This window comes from Passer domesticus, chromosome 10, assembly GCF_036417665.1.
Source record: "Passer domesticus isolate bPasDom1 chromosome 10, bPasDom1.hap1, whole genome shotgun sequence".
In the NCBI taxonomy this organism is placed as follows: domain Eukaryota; kingdom Metazoa; phylum Chordata; class Aves; order Passeriformes; family Passeridae; genus Passer; species Passer domesticus.
Window position 1 is genome coordinate 13,113,210 of NC_087483.1, and position 19,452 is coordinate 13,132,661.

Below are 19,452 nucleotides of genomic sequence, written 5' to 3' on the forward strand. Positions count from 1 at the left end.
TGGGGGGTGCCAGTGGGGACAGTGCCCTGAGTATTTGTGTTGACTTTTTGTATCTAATCCTTCCCCCTCTTTTTAGAAAACCAATGAGAATTGCAGTGCTTCATCAGCCAGCTCAGCAAGACAACCCCAAAATCCAACAGATTCTGAGCAGTCCAGAAATTGTTCGGCACCAACACCTACAGCACCATCAGATTCCCAAGCAGATGGCAACCATGTGGTGTCAGATCATGCTGCTCAGCCTGCTGCTGCAGGGCCCTGAGATTGCTCATCTTACCAAATCCAGTGCATGGAATTCTGCTTCTCACCTGGGAAACGCTGGAGTAGGAGCTCAAAAGTAGGACTTCCTTCATCTTAACAATCATAATGTGATGCAGTGCAAGCTTTTAACTATATAAAGAATATTCATATGACTACACAGAGCAACATGAGCAGGGAAGCCAAAAGGTCGGATTCGTGAGGGAAGTGATGTGGCCAGATACAATGGTAGGAAGAATTCTCAGCTGCTTTGCTAAAGCTGAGTCAAGTGCTATGAAATTTCTTTGCCATCTGTGGAAGAAAGGGAGTTCGCTCCTCATTTGTTGAGGCACAGTGTGTCTGACTTGATTGGATAATTTTTTTTCTTTAAATTTATTCCCAAATCATAATTAAATTACTTTTTAAGAGAATTTCCCTGAATAGTCTATGAGAAAATACCAGATCTAATAATTCTAGCAATGTCATGAAACTGTCTCTGGAAAGATTTCTCAGAAACAGAGTAGCTTAAGAAAGTCTATCTTAAAATTATGGTGAGGGATGAAGTAAACCACATGCATATTCAAAGAATATGTTTTTGAAGCTAATGTTCTGTTGTTTGAGATAGAAGTTTAGTTCTGCAAAGCAAAAGTTTTGAACTGGCGTTTTAGTGCAACACAAAAGCTGGAGGAAGGCTTCTGAAGAAGTCCCCCTCTGTGCTTGCAGCCCTGCACGTGGGCATAAGGTGGTGTGCATTTGGGTACTTTTTGGTTTGATGTTATATTGAGACAAGAATCTTTGATCCAGATTGCACAGCCTGAGATTGATCAATGATCTTTTTGGGTTTTTTATTTCATCATCTATACAGGGGTTTATTTAATGCAGTGTAGTTTTTTATTTCATCATCTATACAGTGGTTTATTTAATGCAGTGTAGTTATTATGGTTATTTATTAAGAAAAGAGTAAGCTTTAAGTGCCTAGGGAAGGTGGGGGGGTAGGGAGGAATCACCTAAAAATCTTAAATGTTTAGGATTGTAGGGGCAAAGTAGTGGATGCAGAAATCAAGTAGAGTGAGAGATTCTCAGGAGGAAGCAAATGTAACTCAACTGCAGTATGTTTAGGAAGTTACTTTGCCCAATGTCAAGACACTGGAGGACTTTGGATTATGTTTTGTTATGATTCTTAATACTGTCTGCAGCCAGCTCGTGCTGGTGCGTAGTGAAAATTGCTGCTGGAGGGAAATCCTTGGGCTCAGGGAAGAGTCGGGGCGGTTTAGTCAGGACACTGTTTTGGCCATTTTCTTAGATGAGCAGCTTGTTCTGGGAGATCCTGAGCACTCTGCTCCCATGGGACTGGGGAGCACTGCTCAGCTGCCCTCCTGGAAGTGAGATGTGTGTGAGGTACGCGGCCTTCTGTGGGGAAGGTCTGGGGGACTGAGCCAGAGGCAAGGCCAGCAGGAGCCCAGAGTCAGGGAGGAGAAGGTGGCAGCAGCTGAGCAGGAAAGGGGGTGCACAGGTTTACCCACTTTGACATCTGTTAGCTTGACTGAAGGGGTGTCCCATAGCTGTGCTTTAGCTGTGCTTTTAGAACAACCCACGTTCTGGCAGTGCCTGGGACCAACACCATAGACAATAAAAGAAACATCAATGACTAGCCACTAGTTACTTTTTTTGCACTTGAACTTAAATGTACTGTACTCACATAAATCCTCATGACTTGTCTAAGTGTCCTTTAAAATCAGAAATGTATTTATTGTATGTTTGTATAACTTGGGGGAGAACTAAAGACTGAACAGGTGACAGGACAGAAGGATGTTAAAAATCATCTTGAGGCTAACCAACCATTTGTTGAGTTCATGCTGTATGGTGTTACCTCAGCTGCTACTGCATAGCACCTGGATTGTGAAGTGAAGAGCTTGTACACTGTGTTTACACTTCAGAATTGTGTATTTGAAATGCCTGCTCTTTTTGGAATTGTATAGTCATTCTATGTTGCAAAATGGACATGTACACCTGGATTTTGATATTTGTGAAACTGTAAAAACTGTGGTAAGAAATATAAAATATCCATAACATATTTAATACATGAACTTTTATTTTATTTGTTCATATTAGTGTCAGCAGTGAACATAACCAACCTGAAGTGAAAAGAATTCAGTGATAATGACCTTTTACTAAAGTCACTGGAGGATGCTGAACCAAGAGCCTGGGAACCACTGTGTTAAAATAGTATTTGATAATAAAATCTGACTGTAGGCATCAGTTCCCTTCTGTGGGGTGCAGGGACTGTAAGGGACACAAACCCATGTGTGTTGTAAACTGGTCAGTGTGAAAGAGTGCAGGGCATCACTGTGAACACCACAGACAAAAATGTAATATCCTTTGTGAAGGGAGAAAGGCTTTTGTAAGAGTTAGGGCAATGGATTAATGCCTAGATTCTGTTCCTAGATTTTCTAGCTGAAAACCAAAACAACAGTACTTAACAATTGTGTTTCAGTAAGGCTGTGTCATCTCCACATATCACAGAAGCACTGTGCAAGTGAACAGGGCTCCAGTGACAGCAGCTGGTTTTGGTAGGTTTTGTTTATGGAACCCTTTCAGTGTTGGAACAGGCTTGGGAGGATTTTTAAGGTCACTATTAGCTACCCACTGGGGTAGCCATCATCTTTCTCCTGTTGCTGCCATTCTGTTTTGCATGCATTTAATAGTTTTCTGCTCTACTTTGGAGAGTATTTACCCATCCCTGCCAAACAATGCATCCCACAACTACATACAGCGTGAGTTGGTTTCTATTTAATTTTTATTGCTCTTTAACTTTTTTCCTTGTTGAAGTAGGTGTACCTGGTATTCTTCTAAAATGTAAAATAAACTGGGGGGGGGGGGGGCGGGGGGCTTTTCCATTTAACATATTGCTTAGGTAAAATACTACCTTAATGTATAATCTGGGCTGTTGTATGTAAATACATGTTATGTACTTACATGCCTCCATATTGTGAAAGAGTCATCATCACTACCTCACTAAAGAGAGGACATTCAGAAAAACTGTAAGCTCAGACAAATCTGATTCTCTTCCTTGGCCTCAAATTGCTTGGATGGGAGTTCTTGGCTAACTGAAGTACACTGAAAAAAAACTCTGTACTTCAAAACATGCAAAAAACATTAAGACATCTCTTTGAGTATCCTTTGCCTAATCTGTAATGATTTTAAGTACTCCATTTTCATGATGATGACACAAAGATAAAATAAATCTGATTTGGTCTATGGTTATTGTTCAGGAGGGAGTTTTCACCCTTCTCCCAAACCAGCCAAGATAATGAGGCCCTCCTCTGTTTTCACAACTGCTTGTTCCTAGTGCCAGAGTCCCCCAAGCCAAATCTGACTTCCTGAGTGTGGATCAGCTGTGGATTTGGTAGCACCAGCCTCTCTTAGGGGTGAGTCTTGCTGCTAGTAGCCTTCCTAAACAGAACTCTTGCTCTGGTTTTGGATGTTCTTGACTAAACAGCGAGTGCATTTTGGATCACCTTCTTGACATGGCTTTTCTCTGCTAAACATGCTTTAGATTCTGCATAGGTACTTAAAATTTTATGGCACTAAAGGGTGTTAAGTGTCTCTTTACTGTAAAATGGAAGTGTTTCTTTTAAACTGAAGCAATATAAAGGAGAAAAGACCACATCAGTAAGGCTTTAAGGCTTTCAAGCACCAGCTCTGAGTCCTTTGTTACACAGAGGAGCTCTTGGATTATGGTATGGCCGCACTTTTTAGCATCATTGGAGGTAACAGGTTTGTCCTTGCTGCAGCAATGGACAAGGAGAAGCCAGAACAGCACCTGCACTGCTGAAGTCATGCTGCACCACTAGGCATGTTATCAGGAACAGATAAAGCAGACAGATCCCAGGCTGACATGCCCTTCTTGAGCACCAACTGCTCCCCACTGCTTACAGTTCCCAGTGGGTTTGTGAGATCAGACGGTGAATTAATCAGAATTAACAATCTTTTGTTTTCTGCAGTTTGTAGGACAGGAAAGGAAAACAGTAAAGTTTCTCTGAGAAGAGAAGAATAAAGGGAGGGACAGTCTAAAGAACAAAAGAAAGAAATTACATCTGCAGGTGGATGAACTGAGGTACACACACTACTCTCTAGCCTAGGACTGTGTAAACATGAGCTGAAAGACACGTGACTGCCTAAATTTCTTTTTGGTCCTCCCCACTTCTCCTGTGACAAGTCCCACAGGTGGCTGAGAAGGGAAAGGTAAAAGGTATCTTCCCTCATTGTTTTGCCAGAAATGATTTTCTGCTTCTTAACTCAGTGAACAAACTACTGAGTACTCTGAGGCCAGTGGAGCTCAGAGTGGGTTATCTGCATTCCCAGTTCCAGGCTCACAGCAGCACTCTGGCTCTGCTAGTAGCAGTTTCTCCAAGCAGCTGGAACAGCCTTTGTGGCCTTTTTGGGACTCTCCAGAGGCCTGCAATAGACAGCAGCACCTGCCTGAGGTAAGCTGACACTGAAACCAAAGGCAGTAACAAAAATGTTTAGGGACGGAAAACCTCTCCTAAACCATTGTCAGAGGTGGAGAAGCAGAGGGCTAGAGAAGGGCTTAGCAGAAGACCTGTACAAGAGGGAAGAAAGTATGTAAATGAACTAAGACTTGGAAAGAACAAAATGCAGTGTAACTACAGCAGAGGTCAAGAACAGAATAATACGGGCAGAGGGTGAAAAGTCAGGCAGTGTTGAGGAACAAGGGGAGCTGAAAACTAAAGGCAGAGGCAGTATGAACCTAACAGACCAGCCCAGCCAGAAGAGGAAACAAACCTCATTCAGCTGCATCAACTCTATAAAAAGTCTCACAACAAACACAATTTATGGACAATCTAAGAGCATTATCAGAAGTCTTGACACAGGGGGTACTTAGTAAAAGCAGAGTATTAAAAATGGCTTTTCCTCCCTCTAGTGCTCAGCACAGAGGACTTGACGATGGAAAGGGCCAAAACAGATTCTCTGTTTACTAGAGGTAGTGTCCTTGGTAAAAGAAGGCATCCTGGTGGACAGGCTGCCTCCAGTACTTGCCTTGGAAATGCACAATGTTTGTTTCCCTAGTGAAAATTCCCATAGCATGAGATTCCTCTTCACTTCAACAGCCCCTGTGGTAATCAGGTAACATTGGTGGTACAGGAAACAGTTTTTTTCAAAAATCCTTCTTTGTCCACCAGCAACCACAAGAAAAGGCCAAGTGTGAGTTCTCATTCTGTATCTTCCCTTTCTAGGAGAAGTGTGTTTTCTGTCTTTTTTTGTTGTTATTTCTCAAAGCTCAGAGCAGCTCAGTAGCATATGGAAATGGAATTTGTGTATGCATTTCATCTTCATTCTCCTCATCTTCTTCATGGACAGAATTGGCTGGCTCATCTTGCTCAGGCTGTGCCCTTGTCTCAAACAGCTGCTCTTCCAGGAAGAAGCTCCCAATGCCATACTGCTCATCATGTGCCTTTGTTTCTGCAGGTGAGACGTGGGGAGATCCCAGAACAAAAGCTGCAAACCTGCCAGATTTTGAAAGGGAGAAGTTATCAGCTGGGAAATTAAAAGAAGAAATACTGTAAATTCTAGGGGTATTGCTATTTAGGAAGAAGTGTTGTAAGGACATCCCTACAGGCAGTGCAGATGAGGGGAAGTTCCAATAATGGGTGGCAACAATTACAAAGATTGGTTTTCTTTTCAGTATTTTCTGTAGAAGTAACTTTTGCTCTTCTGGAAACCTGCAAGGTCTTGTGACTAAGCAAGAAGATCTAACTTTGTTTTCACATCTTGTCAGTACTTGCAGGGTAATCCAGAGTAAGCATTTGTACAGTGGGGTAGTTGGTACTTTAGTTTCTAAAAATAAATTAAAGCTGTAGCATATTTGAGACAAAGGCTGTAAGAATTCAGGTGTGTTGATATTGCTAACGGAAGGAAAAAATGGCAAGAGTTCTGCACTCCTACGTTGTATGTAGTCACCTTGTTGCTGGTGCTGTGTGTGCACTGTGGGCAAGCTGAGCTCAAGTCTTCCCAAAGAATTCCTGCCTCTGGTGAAGTTGGAGCTGCAGACTGGGAATTCTGCAGCTGCTCCAAGTAAATTCCAGAATAAAGCATGAACTTAGCACTGTCCCTATACTGCAATCCCCCACAAATCTTCCTTTCAGTGGGCAACTCCATTGAGGAGAGAGAACAGAGCTGGAGGTTTCTGGCAAGAGTGTGGGAACAGACGGCAGTTCTGACACCTGGGTAAGTGTCGACAGCATCAGAGAAATGTATGAACAAGGAAATGCAGCTACATTCTGGAGTTCTGGTAAACTGATCAATAATTTACATTTCTGGGAGATGAATGTCGTCACCTCGCTGTTCTTGGAAGCTCTGCTAGTCTAAATGGGGAACAGGTTTGCCAGGGATGAACCACAGTCTGATGCTTAATGGGAGCTGGGAGGGGTTCTCTAAATCTGATTGCTGTTGGTTCTCTGTTTTATTTCCCTTTTCACAACCAGTGAACAGTCTATATCAACTCTATTAATGAAGTGATGGCTAGAAAATATGTGTGTCTCAAGTTGTTCTACACATTTGGTGGTATTTAGTTCTACAATACAACAGTAAGCTTTCACTTTTTTATCTCTCCATCATTCTAAAGAAGGCAAGCAGCTTAGAAAGTAAGACTGTTTAACAGTAAATCTATAAAACCTGGCAGAGAGGCTGTCTGCATGCCACTCCAAGGAAGATGAAGATTCTGAAACTGGGTTTAACTTGTTTCTGAATGAATTCTAAACTGACTGGGGTTCCTTTAAATTGTGACACTTGGTTCTGTGCAAGAACTAAGTCTTTGGGGCTGGCTAATACATGAAACTCTGCTCTGATATCTTCAAGTTTTTGTTTTGACAGGAATACACTGTTATGATTAATTTTGTATTCTGCAGGCTTTTCTGGCTTTGCTTGCTTGACCCTTCCTGACCTATATTTGTCTTAGGTTTATCTCTTAAGCTATACATGGCACAGCTCTTCCACCTGTTCTACTTGCTCGTTGCAGGTATTGATTTCTTTCTCTGTATTCTCAGTCTTAGGTAGTGATACTTCAAAAATAGGATTCCCTGACTGTGCAGATTTGCAGTTGGAGAGCTTAATATAGGTAATATTTGAGTTGGTATCTTCACTGTGCCCCAGTTTTACACCACAGAAGAGGGCACCGCTCTAAAACCTGGAGCAGGGCACTTTCACTGGTTAGAGAGCCACCAGGGTCACAGCAAGAGCTTACAGAGGCACTCTAGAAGCCTTTAAGTTCTATGACCATGAATCAGCTGTGAAGGTCTGCAAACTCCCAAGAGCAATTTGTGGTCAGGGAGGAACAAACAGAAATTCAATGCCACCAGCGAGTAATACCCTTGAGAGGTGTGGCTGTGGTCCTGAGTGGGATGTGCAAGATAAACACACCTGGAACAGTGCCTGAAGTGGCATTTATGTCTGCAGTGTGTTTAGGTGTGCAATGTGTTTCCTGCTTTAGAGGAGCCAGGTTTTCTTACCTGTGTGGAGCCTGGAGTTTGGATACAGCTATCCATGATGGGAAGTCAGGGCTCCTGCAGAATGAGCGCAGCTCCTCCAGAGCTCTGATAGTTTCACTCTCACCTTGCTCTCGATACTCCTCTTCAGTAAGGTATTTAAACACCATTTTTTTTGATTTAAAGTGATGCTTCATTTTTCTAGAACAAAATTAAAATAATCAGTATTTATGAAGTCTTCTGGCAAGTAATTATCTGCCCTTGTTCTCTATACCTGTTATTAACATGCATTAGTCACCTCTACCCTTTTAAGAGAACAAGCTGCATTCTTACATTTGAGGGCAAGGTATGTAATGTTTGCTAGCCTGTTTACCCTAGGTCTTAAGCAAAACTGCAGAATTTCACATGGTATTTAATGAGCTTTAGATCAGGTCCTTATTGTGTATGCATGGACTAAAATCTCACAGAATTAAAGAGATGGCTGCTTGCTCAGCCATTTTAAGGTGCAAAATGCAAAATGTGTCTGTGCAGACATGGGCTGAATCAAAACTCAGTCTGCATATGTTACTTCAAAGATAAGCAATGCTCTAAGCCTGTTGTGAGTTGTTTGTGTTGTTTACTAGCTAGCTTCTCTTAAATCTTGCTCTGAATTACAAAACTGAGTAGTCTGAGGCCAAAATGTTTACAATCTGATGGTTTTTTAGCTGCTGCGTAGCGATGTATAATATAATTAGATATAAATTAGAAAGTGTGCCATGTTCTGTTTCCTTCTGTCAACTGCTTTCAATTTAAATGTTGTGATGAGCTAAGATAAGCAAGGGATGGATGCCCATAAAACTTTCAGCTCTGTATAAAAACACCTGCTCCAACAGCAGCAGCATTCAACTTTCCTCCTTATATCTCTTTAAAGCAGAGAACTGTAGTTGTTGTTTAGGTCAAATGGTGAAGGATCTTGCTGGCTCAGTGGGATCCACTGTTCTTAACAAGAAATATTGCAAGACTCCAAATTATTTGATGTATTTGCTGCTCTGAACTGTGTATCTGGCATCGTGGCCTCACAGTTTGGTGCTGTGGCTTAAGGATTTTGAAACAGAAAAATTCAAAAGCCCTTATTCTCCTAAGAGAGATCACTTACAGAGCTCTGTTTCTTTATAGAAGCATCAGTTCATGAAAACCAAAAAGAAAGAACTACATGGAGAATAAGCTACAGTGTTTCAGAGTAAAACCTGAAAGTAAAGTAAAAATGAACTTGTGGCCACATCATACTGATTCCAGAGTGTTCTGAACCTGCTTACAACAGGTGCTGATCTTACATGTTGCTTTTGAAATCGCTGTTGCTCCTCAGCTGCAGGCAAAAATTGGTCAACAATAAATGATAAATTCTTCCAAAAATAAAAAAGCTTAAACTCAGGCCACACTTCAGCATGTAAAAAGAGAAGACAAGACTAAAGCAATATGTTTTTCAAAACTAAACAGTGTGTATTTAAAAAAAAAACACCCCAGAACCTAATTATTTGTGTTTTATTATTTTGGTTATGCCAATTCTAGCTTTTGCCTCTTTCTACTTCTCTGTGGTTCAGCAAAGTCCACAGCTATGGAACAGTCTGTACTAAAGACTCTGAAGCTGGATGCCATCTATCACTGAAGGTAAAAAACAGATGTCAACTGGCAGGGCTTTTTAGAATCTTCATTTGAGTGTTGCACTTGTGCTAAAACATACTTCAAATTCAAGGATGAGCAAACACGTTGTTCCTGTATTGCTATTGCAAACACTTAGCAAGTTAAGGTCTACCTACTGCAAGCAGTTCCTGTTCCAAATCCACAATGTAAATGGGCCTCTAGGAATACTGAGGAATATCTCCATAGTTCTGATAGATTGCTTCCATGAATGACAGGGAGAAAAACTAAAACTATGGAGAACAGTGTTTTGTGGCCATGTGATTTTAGTCTCTGAACTCTCTTCAAGCTCCAAGGACTGTCACTTTTGAACAGCTGCATCCTTGGTGATGGTACAGTGTTTTATCCCTAAGATTCCATATGAGTTCCCTGCAGCTTCTCTCACTACACGTCAAACCAAGGCAGTATTGCTGCAGTCTCATCAATCAAACAGAAATGTTCTGGTTGCCATATGCTGTGGACTAGAAGGTGCTACATTTGTCCTTAAGAACACAGTCACACTTCTCCATTATCCACAGAACAAAACTCGTGCTTAAAACTGCCAAGTGGAAAATCATTTCTGTGTCTCTGGACCTTAAACCTTTCCTAAGGCAGTTTTACATCTGGCAAAATTATGAACTAGTACTAGAAATTCCTACACCATTATTGAAGTGTAGGGTTTTTTTCATGATCAGCTTCCAGTATTGAATAGCTTCCAGTATTTCCTGGTTCTCCCAGGACTTTGACATTGACAAACAGACACAGACCTGGCAATATGACAGGCAGCACCCAGGGGGTAACACAGGCCTTTGGAGCAGAGGCTGACTGCTATGACTGCATATGCAACTTGAGGGATGGTGACACCAAAGTAGATCAGGACAAAGGCTGTTAATTGGAGTGTCCATGTGAACAAGGTTATGCTCAGCTCTGTGGTCAGTGGCCCATGCTGATAGCAAATGGCAAAGCTGGTAACCCCAACAGCCAGAAAATACCCTGTAGGAACAGAAAAGGACAGGGTGAAAAAAATGCAAACTATCCCTATAAACTTAAGTTTGCTTCACAAAGCTTGCAGCTCCTGTGAAGTGCAGCCTACTGATTCTTGTGTTGTCTTAGAGACATGATGTTTTATGTGCTTTCTATTTCTAGAATGTACCAGGAGTTCACAAAGTTATCTCTGAACAGCCTTTAGCCAATGCTGTGGGCTGCACATGAATTCTCCTCAGGTGAGCATGTCGAGGCAGGTGCCAGATCAATAATAGGTTTGTCAGCCCCTGCAGCCACATCCCATTCCCAATGTGTGCATCCATTTCCCACATCCAACAAACAGCAAACCAGAGGAGCTGCCCTTTTGCTCTTCCAGGGAAAGTATGCAACAAGAGCAAATAAATGAATAAATACTGCAAGCAAAATCTGCTCTTAGAACTAGTCCTCTACATCAAACTCGTTATTCAGTGATACAGTGTGAGTAAACACTCATTTGAGTGGATTAGGAACCTTTAGAATATTTCAACAGCTATGGCTTAGGAGAAAATAGAACTCTATATGAGTCACTTGATTTTTTATGGGCAGGTATTCATCTGATCACTAAAGTAAACTAAAATCTGCAGCACATCTCTTGGTAATTTTCTTACCCAACAGGTACTTTTTATGTTCAGACCACAACCACTGTATATTCTCTTTGAAACAGTAAATAAAATAGAGAGAGACCATCCAGGAGCCACTCATTAAAATCCAGAAGGTACTGTGCTAGAAATTAAAAAAAAAAGAAAAGTAAATAAAACTTCATTAAAAAAATTCAAGCCAGAATCAGGACTATTGTTTCCAAAGGAACTCACAGGCAAAAACAGATGTGAAATTCTTTAGACCTACAGGGTTTGAGACTTCCACTGCACAGTCCTCTGCATGCTACAACAACACAGTATCAATTCCAAGCAGAGGAACTGCATCCCTGTATTTGTATATCATGTCCTAATGTCACAGTATAACCATAATGGCATGTGTTCCCAATTAACATATCTCAGCAATATTATGGGAATGCACAAGCTTTGTAAAACTAAAGGAAAAATTCACATCTGCCTTACAATGAATTGTCTTTGGTGAATGGAAGAGAATCTCTTTCAGTTGCCACTGTATTTCTATTTAGATTGATTCACAGATTCAGAGATAAGCTTAGCTCCAGTTCAATGAAAATAATTTATGTTTCAGAATGAACTCTTGTACATCACCAACGCCTGGTCAGTTTAAACTCAGGAGGAAGCTAAATAGAACTTGACTCTGACCTAACTCTATTTACTTGATTCAAACAATCCTGCAGTCATTTCAGCGCAGTTACCTGGCCACAAAACCAGAACAAGGTCAGAATCTGCCTCTGTACTGTCCCTTCTTGTTTTAGGATGATAACTATTATTTTGTTTTATAAATGTAGATTTACCCTTGGAATAAACCTTTTAAGTGTCAACAGGACAAAGACTAGCAGAGCAAGAACACCCAGTATTATTCCAGAAAGGTAAAAGAACTTGGCACTCCTGTAAAGAGAACAAGAGAGAATATGGTGAGAAGTATCATTTGTAATTGCTTAAGATGCCAACATTTGTAAAAACAGCAGTGATGGTCAATAAGAACTTAAATCAGCTGTAAGTTAGAGTTGTAGTAATATGGTTAACAGGCCCAGTTCAGGTATTAAATCTGTGTAAGGAAAAATTCCCAACAGATAGTTAAGGTCACTGGAGTTGTTAACAGGTTAAGAGACTGTGCTGGGGTTTTTTAAAGCTCATGCTACTTCTGATTGCATTGACCTTCTAGGCTCTAGTACACAGAAGAAAATGAAATAACCAATATGGTTCTGTACTGAAAAAGAAGTTTTATTTAATTTAAAATGCAGAAAATGCTCCACAAACTCACAAGTTGTTTTTTTTCCTAAGCATATGCATTTTTAAATTTCATCTTCTTAATTCAGAGTTAATGCTATAAAACCTATTGCTGCTCTGCAATAGGTTGTTTTTAGAGGTGCCTCCTGACAATTATTTTGTGACTCACTTTGCTTTGAAGTTGTGGGCACATATTTTGCTGTAACAACTGAGTATCCTCCCTTACGTGCTATGCAAAATGTGCATCAGAAGAAAGGCTGGCACAAAGGTGGGGGCAGAAGAGGCCCCGATGATTTTATCCTAACATTTCCCCCCAAGGAAAGGCATCATTAATAATCAGCATTATTTAGCATTCAGCTGTCCTCAGTGGTCTACAAAAGGGACTTTTCTGGTCCACACACTTGCCCACTGAGGATTGATTGTCCTGGTGTCCCCCAGTGCAGGAAGCTTGGATACAAAAACCCTAACACAGCTGACTGATAAACAGCATTAGGCTGTTTATATATACCAAGGTATATCACAATCTGGCCAAACACAAATGGTATGAGGAAGTTTTAAAGATATATTCAGTTCCTTATTTCACTTTCCCAAAGAACTGCCTCTTCAGCTTAGCAAACAGACCAAAGATGCACAAGCTTTGGGAAAGAAGGTCAAAAGCAGCCAGTACTCACCTGCTCAGGCTGTTTGCAAAATGGAACAGAAAAATTCCAGCTACAAACAAAAACAAGAGCTTTCCATCTAGCACTAAAAAGGGGGGAAAGAAATAGAAATTGACTTTAGACTAATTCAATCTGAAATGCTGATTATACAATATATAAACAGAAAAGTCCCAATCTTCTTACAGAAGAGATGGTACATTCAGTAGCACTGGCAATACCAAGCCATCTGTAATCTGAACTCAAGGATTTGGTACTTACTTTCTCTTTTCACCCGCACAATGTACGGTTCAATTTTGAAGGGTTGTATTTTGAAACAAACATCCTCTCCATATTGTTTTATGCTCAGAAAAGTTTCTGTACATGTCTCCGGCTTCCAGAGGATTTGAACAGCACATGCAACAAACTCAAAAACAGTTTCTGAATTCCTACAGTTGTTTTTTTCTGAAATAGGCTCAAACCGGAACTTTTCTCTGCTGTTAACTTTTATCTAGAAACAAAGAACAGAATACACAGAGAAGCAGCTCAGAATCACTGTGGGCTTTTGTGAACTATACTGCATCTCAGCCATGCATGAGGTAATAAAAATCATCTCAATTGTTTAGTATTGGTTATTTGTATTATGCAAAGATTGTTTATAGTTAGCTTACAAGGTAATTCAGAGAACTCACCAGCTGCAAAGTTCAGTGGAGGGGCCTCAACCCATCCAACAGCACAGTGGGTTTGGTTTTACTGTGGCACTTGCCCACACAGAAATTTTCTAACAAAGCCAGAAATATCTGACTGACCACAGTTTGTTTTGTGAATGTTCATACCTCTCCTCCTTCCCCTCCTGAACTGTAACAAATTTGACTTGCCTTTCTTTACAATGCAATCTTCACGTTGGGGACATAAGAGGGATGAGGGAAACGAAAAATAGCAATTTAAATAGAAATTTTAAAAAATTACATAGAAATTTAAATAGAAGCACATTCCTGTTGAGTATTTTGGGGGTTTTTTGGCTGGTTGCCAGTGCCTTCCCCCACCAAACTGGTAAAAACTTGTCCATCTTCTAAGCTGAGGTGATTTTCCTGAGGATTCTGATACATTTATCAGGGCCTACCAGACAACAAAGACCCATCTGCAAAAAAGTGATGCAGCAGGTAACAAACCAGGTTTGTACTAGGAAAGGAGAAAAGGTGTCAGCAAGCAATTTGCTGTGGAAATAATCTAAACTTCCTGCTTTTAAACACTGACTCCAGGAAAGTTTGTGTGACTGATGGAAGGTTTTACCACCTGGAGCCTGCTACCATTCATAAAAACACCTGCAACATGTTCCTGAGGAAAACAGCCCTGGGAACAGACAAAAGGATGTTTCACTTTCTTATACCTGAGAGAAAAGTCCTCCAACAGAGATAAAATGAAAAGGTTTCCTTCCTTTGTCTGGAGACATACTTCTCAGGAAAGAAAAGGAACCATGGAGATGGTTAGCTCATTCCTGTAGCTGTTACTGATGCCACTCTTGAAGGGATTTTTATTTGCTTCAAACTCGTATCTACATGTGTGTCTTGTAAGATGACCCTCTGCTACTCAGGAGAACCCACTGCTGCTGCTGTTTGTTCATTAGTCACAATCTAATGAGCCTTTGGTCTGCTGTGGTGAGAGAGCCACAGAACTGCAAGTAGTCCTCAGATTTAGGAGCTCCATAAAGGCACTGGTGATAGGCAAAAGCATTTGTTGCTGAGGTTAACAGTGATCCACCAACAGAAAAGGTGTGCAAGAAAATAATACACAATCCTAAATTAATGTTTTTGTGGCACCATCATACTCTAAGCCAGAGACCAAATCTCACTGCATCCCAGCTGGAGGCTCATAATGCTGCATTTTTATCATGGTCCCAGCTATTTCATTCCACAGAGATACTGCCCTGATCTTGCTAACTGGCCACATGATTTGCTGGGAAAAGCTCACATGAAATGTACTGACTGACCCCCAGAACAGCCTCTCACCTGGATACTCGACCACAGGTACTGTAAATGAATGGTTCTGTTTTGCACATAGCAGTAACAGTTTTCATCCTGCTTCTGGATGACATCCATTTCCTGCAATAAGCTGCAGTTTTTACCTGGGGGGAGCAAAAAAGTTAATTTTAGGCATGTGTCAAATACAAATGTCTAATTACAGTCCATTTCATTGTTGTAAATGCTGACAGAAACATGTTCAATGTGATTTAGATGGAAATTCAAATTTGACTTCTAATCAAGTCATTTAGGCACTAAAGTAAACTGTGACACCTTTGAGAAAAAAAAAAAAAAAAGAAAAAAAAAAAACAACAAAACAGGGTGGTATTTTTAAAAAAATGTAATCCAGAAAAGCTTGGCTTCAGCGTCAGTGTTTTGATGGCAGTGGAACAGGGCCTCTGGGCCAAATTCACTGCTGGCATGAGTGGGTGTAACTCCACCAGAGTTCCCTGTACCAGTGGTGAATGCAACTGTGGGAGTCTGAGCAGGTAAACAGACTTACATATTAACACAGTCATTTAGCACATGACACGGCTGCTGATCACAAAAGTCATACTCCTCTCCCTCAGAAATGTTTCTGATGTTAAATCACACAACTCTTCTTTTTGGAACATTTTTTCTCCTGTCCCAGTCCAGCCGTGGCATGTAATAAGGAAACTGCACTGACAGCTCACCATAAATCGTTGAATTAGAGGTGTGAATTGTTCTAACTGTGAATTGTTCTAACCCTCCTGAAACCTTAGTGAGCCCCTATGATCTTCAGAATTAAGACTGCACTTTTGAGCAGAAATGGACCTAAAAGATTAATGGTGCAAAGTTTTACATACATTCTGATCTATATACATTGTAAAATATACGCTACAGTGCATTACCACACTGTTTCAAGAACATAATTAAAGAGAAGCATAGAGGAAATAATTACACATCCGAACAGAGGGACTCATCTAGCTTACTGAACAGAAAATGTAGGTCTCAGCCAAGCTCAGTAATAACTGCTAACATGCTGTCATGCACTCACAGCAGCACAATGGGTATGTGCAGTCTCAATCCAGACAAGGAGATGCTGTTTGCAGGTAAAAACCTGCTGTGTCTCTATAAGAAAGATGAAATTAAGCTAAATTATATTTTAACAAATTTAATGAAGCCAATGAAAAATACTGTGTGGATGTTCTTGCTTAGGTTTATTATAACATTACAGAATTATTGTCCACACATGATCCTACTAAACTGGTTTAACCTTAAAATTTGGGCTTTTTTTCTTGTGGAAAAATTACCCATCGGATTAATTTTCATCCATGGCAAATCCAGTGGGAGGGAGCACAACCACTCGGACAAGCACTGGCTGTACCTTTAGAGAGGCACTTTCACAAAGTCGTCGCACGATGATGCTACAAAAGGATTATTTGTCACTGACATGCTGAGACTGACGCAGCAAGGAGGTGAGGCTGGGCACTACCCAGCCTAAAACCAGGATAATCCAGCGACAGGAAATGGCAGGGCCAAAACACAGCCCAGTGTCCACACCTCCCCTGAAGGGCATCCTAGGATTTCCTGCCACTATGGATAAAAGTATCCATCCGTGTCAACGGCAATGTCATCCACGTGCAAGGCTGGCAAGTATTTTCTTACTACCCATAGTTTTAAGGCATTTTTCTTGAGAAAAATCAGCTGCTGGAGATGTTGCATCAGCTCCACAGAGTGAAACAATGGTGCTCCAAAAGGAGAGATGCTTCTGAATGGGTATCTCTGAGGTGGTGCTGGGTTTAGCTATTAGGAGGACACACAGGGGGAGTAACTCTCAAATTCTGAGACTCGAAGCAAAGAAATTCGAAATTATGAGCCACCAGCATCTGCTGCAAAATCCGGAGGACGCCCAAGACTCGAGAACGTCAATGCAAGGAGGAAGCCGGTTCTCGAGTTCCTTACTGCTACTACAACTGAGCACAGCCTGTAGGGGTTTGCCTGCCCTCAACTATGTTAATAAAAGATCTGTTCTGCACCCGATTGCCCTGGCCCGAGCTCCTGAGGGAGTCGCACACCCAGAGGCAGCTCCCGGCGCCGCCCTTTGTGCGCCGCGGTCCCTTTGTCCGTGTGCGGCTCGCCCGGGCCGGTTCCCAGCGCCCCGGCCCCGCGGGGCCGTCCTGCGGGAGGGACCGGGAGCGCCCCGGGAGAACAGGGGCACACGGCAAAGCGCCTCAGGCCGCGGCTGCCCCGGCTCGCTGCAGCTGCCGGCGGGGCCAGGGGCCGGGCCCGCCGGCCGAGCAGCGCCATGTTGGGCGGCAGCGGAACCGCGGGGCGCAGGGACAGCGGGAGCGGAGCGTGTCCCCGCTCCCGAAGGGATGGGCTGAGGAACCCCGGCCTGGGAGCACCCGCCCTGCCCCGGGGCCGGGGGGGACGGGCAGTACCTGCTGGCGGCGCCTCCCCGCTGCCCGCGGCCGCCCCGGGCAGCGCCAGCCGGACGAGCAGCAGGAGCAGCCCCGGCCCCGGGCGGGCCCGCGGGCGCTGCCAGCGGCGGGGCGGCCACGCCGGAGCCATGCGGCCGCCGGCGGCTCCAGGCTCGGCCCTCGCGGCCGGCGAAGGGCGGGGCACGGGCGGGGCGGCCCCGCTGCCCGCTCCCCCCGCGGCCCGGGCCGGGCTCCACCCGCGGCACCCCGGCCTTGTGCGGGGCTGAGGGCGCGTCTGCAGGGTCACACCCGCCCTCGCCTTCCGCGGGGTTGAGAGGGTGCAGTTGGAGAGGACGAAAACCATCGAAGGTAACAGCTCAGCCCAAAGCGTGTCCTTGCGTTGTGATGCCCTCAGAGTGAGAGCTGCCCTGTAAAGGTGTAAAGCAGTTCCAAAGCAAACGTGGACAGCTTGTGACACTTGCAGACAGCCCAGGCGGTCACCCAGCTGGACGGGAGGCGGTGGATGTGCTCCTTGCACACCCTGCTCCCAGCCCCAGGGAAAGGTCACCGGGTCACCCGGGTGCCGGCGAGCAGCGGTGACACTGAGCCACACATTCATTTTCAGCCCCTCTGTCCCCTCAGAGAACCTGCCTGAAGGAAGTGTTGTTGGATGTCGTGGTGGAGGTGAACATGCACAGCTATTCTGTATTTCCTGGGCAGCCACAAGGGAGAGCCAGGAGCAGGACACCGTTCCCCTGTCAGCCCTGTGGAGACGGGAGCGAGGTCCGACTCAGCTCAGTCCCCGCTTGCTCACTGCAGTCATTTTAGATCGCTAGTGAGTCACAGTCAGCAGTCAGGGGTGGAAAGGGCTGGAGCTTTTTTCCCTATTCTATGAAAATCAATAAACACAATTTTGCCAAGGCATTCTGGCATCACTGTTGTCTATTTTTATACTGAGCCCTACATTTGGCTTTTCCAACCTACTTGCTTTGCTCCAGTGCGTTCCCTTCCTTGTTCTTAAAACAATGCCCCTTCTCCGCGTGAGGGTTGCTTTTAGTTTTTATTGTTTAGGGCTGTATCCAGCTTCTGGGGGTGCCAGGATGGGCTTTTTTAACACCTGAAGGGTGCTGCCCACTGCCTCGCACCTTGTCTCGGCGCTTACATCTGCAGGGAGTGGGTGGTGCAGGGCTGTGGCTCTCCTCGCCTCACCTCCTACGCCCGCTTGGTGCTGGCTGGGCTCACATCTAACTGTGGATTTTTTCCTTGCAAACACTGAGGAAGTGAAGGATAAGGGCAAAAATAGTTGGGATTTGATAGCATGTGCAACATCTGACAAACTTGAGTTCCTAAAGGAAGCAGTAATTGATTTATATCTTTGTCTTTATGTAACTTGGGTGTTGTCTCTATGTAACTTTCCAGTCACTTCCTCTAGCAAATTAAATAAAGATAGAAGTACTGGGATTTGTTTCTTGGGTCCCTGATAAACCCTTAGGAATATGTTACCTCTCAGCTGTGTGTCTACACAACAAGGGACCAAGTTATTAGAGGAATCCCTCTCACATTTTCAACTTGCCATATTTTTTTGGTTATGTTAACCTTCTTGACAGTATTTTTTCTGGGAAGGGAGACACTCTGCATTCAGTTCTCGCTTGTATTTTCATTTTTAGAGCCCTTAGCACTTCACCGCTAATTAACTTTCAATAACTGTCGTAGGGTTACAGTTAGTCAGCATGAATCAGACAGAAAATGTAGCTTTAGGGGACCACACTCTGTCAAAAACTATTAGAAACCTTTGCTTGATTTCCGAGGAGAATATACTCGCTCAAGCAGGATACGGCAGCTATTAGGCAGCGTTCTACTGCAGCAAGAAATCCTCAATAAAAGAGACTCAGTGGTTTTGGTAACAGCCCTCCTTGCAGGGTGGCTCTGAGTAATTATGCAGCATTTTCCTTTCTTCCCATTTGTTTGTCTGATTCCCTAAATGGTGGTGGTGGTTCGTAGGCAAAGGTGGGGTTCTGAGCTTAAAGGCCGTATTTTCACCTGTTTGCTCACAAATATAATTCAAAACAGGGGGAGAAAGGGGACGTCACTTAGAGGGGCAGGCCACCTCTGCCCTTCTCAGGTGTTTTCAGCTGTGGAAAATTGAGCAC

The 19,452-nt window shown here is 43.1% G+C and overlaps 2 protein-coding genes across 8 annotated transcripts in view; one reads left to right on the plus strand and one right to left on the minus strand.

Annotated features, from left to right (window-relative positions):
- MFSD6 (major facilitator superfamily domain containing 6) overlaps nt 1–2,313 on the plus strand; it is a 43,967-nt gene extending 41,654 nt beyond the window's left edge. For 4 of the 7 annotated variants that reach the window (XM_064433830.1, XM_064433831.1, XM_064433828.1 and 1 more), the window contains one exon: nt 77–2,313. In XM_064433830.1, coding sequence (XP_064289900.1) covers nt 77–259 — 183 coding nt within the window. In that variant the 3' untranslated portion in view covers nt 260–2,313. The remainder of the gene's footprint in view (nt 1–76) is intronic. The other 3 variants (XM_064433832.1, XM_064433833.1, XM_064433834.1) reach the window with 2 other exon arrangements.
- Nucleotides 2,309–17,681, minus strand: NEMP2 (nuclear envelope integral membrane protein 2). Its single transcript, XM_064433840.1, has 9 exons — nt 17,324–17,681; nt 14,907–15,022; nt 13,180–13,408; nt 12,934–13,006; nt 11,827–11,920; nt 11,027–11,141; nt 10,163–10,388; nt 7,764–7,940; nt 2,309–5,762 (listed from the first exon to the last, which is right to left on the minus strand). Exons 1-9 carry the CDS (start codon nt 17,664–17,666, stop codon nt 5,537–5,539), a joined length of 1,599 nt encoding a protein of 532 aa, XP_064289910.1. The 5' UTR covers nt 17,667–17,681; the 3' UTR covers nt 2,309–5,536.
- Between the last annotated feature and the right edge of the window lie 1,771 nt (nt 17,682–19,452).

Excerpts from the sequence above, each read along its gene's own strand:
- NEMP2 (XM_064433840.1), bottom strand. The coding sequence starts at position 17,666 with ATGGTTTTCGTCCTCTCCAACTGCACCCTCTCAACCCCGCGGAAGGCG. Across the intron at positions 13,007-13,179 it reads TGTGCGGGTGAAAAGAGAAA|TGCTAGATGGAAAGCTCTTG; the intron begins GTAAGTACCAAA and ends CCCCCTTTTTAG. Across the intron at positions 5,763-7,763 it reads AAACTCCAGGCTCCACACAG|GTTTGCAGCTTTTGTTCTGG; the intron begins GTAAGAAAACCT and ends AAAATCTGGCAG.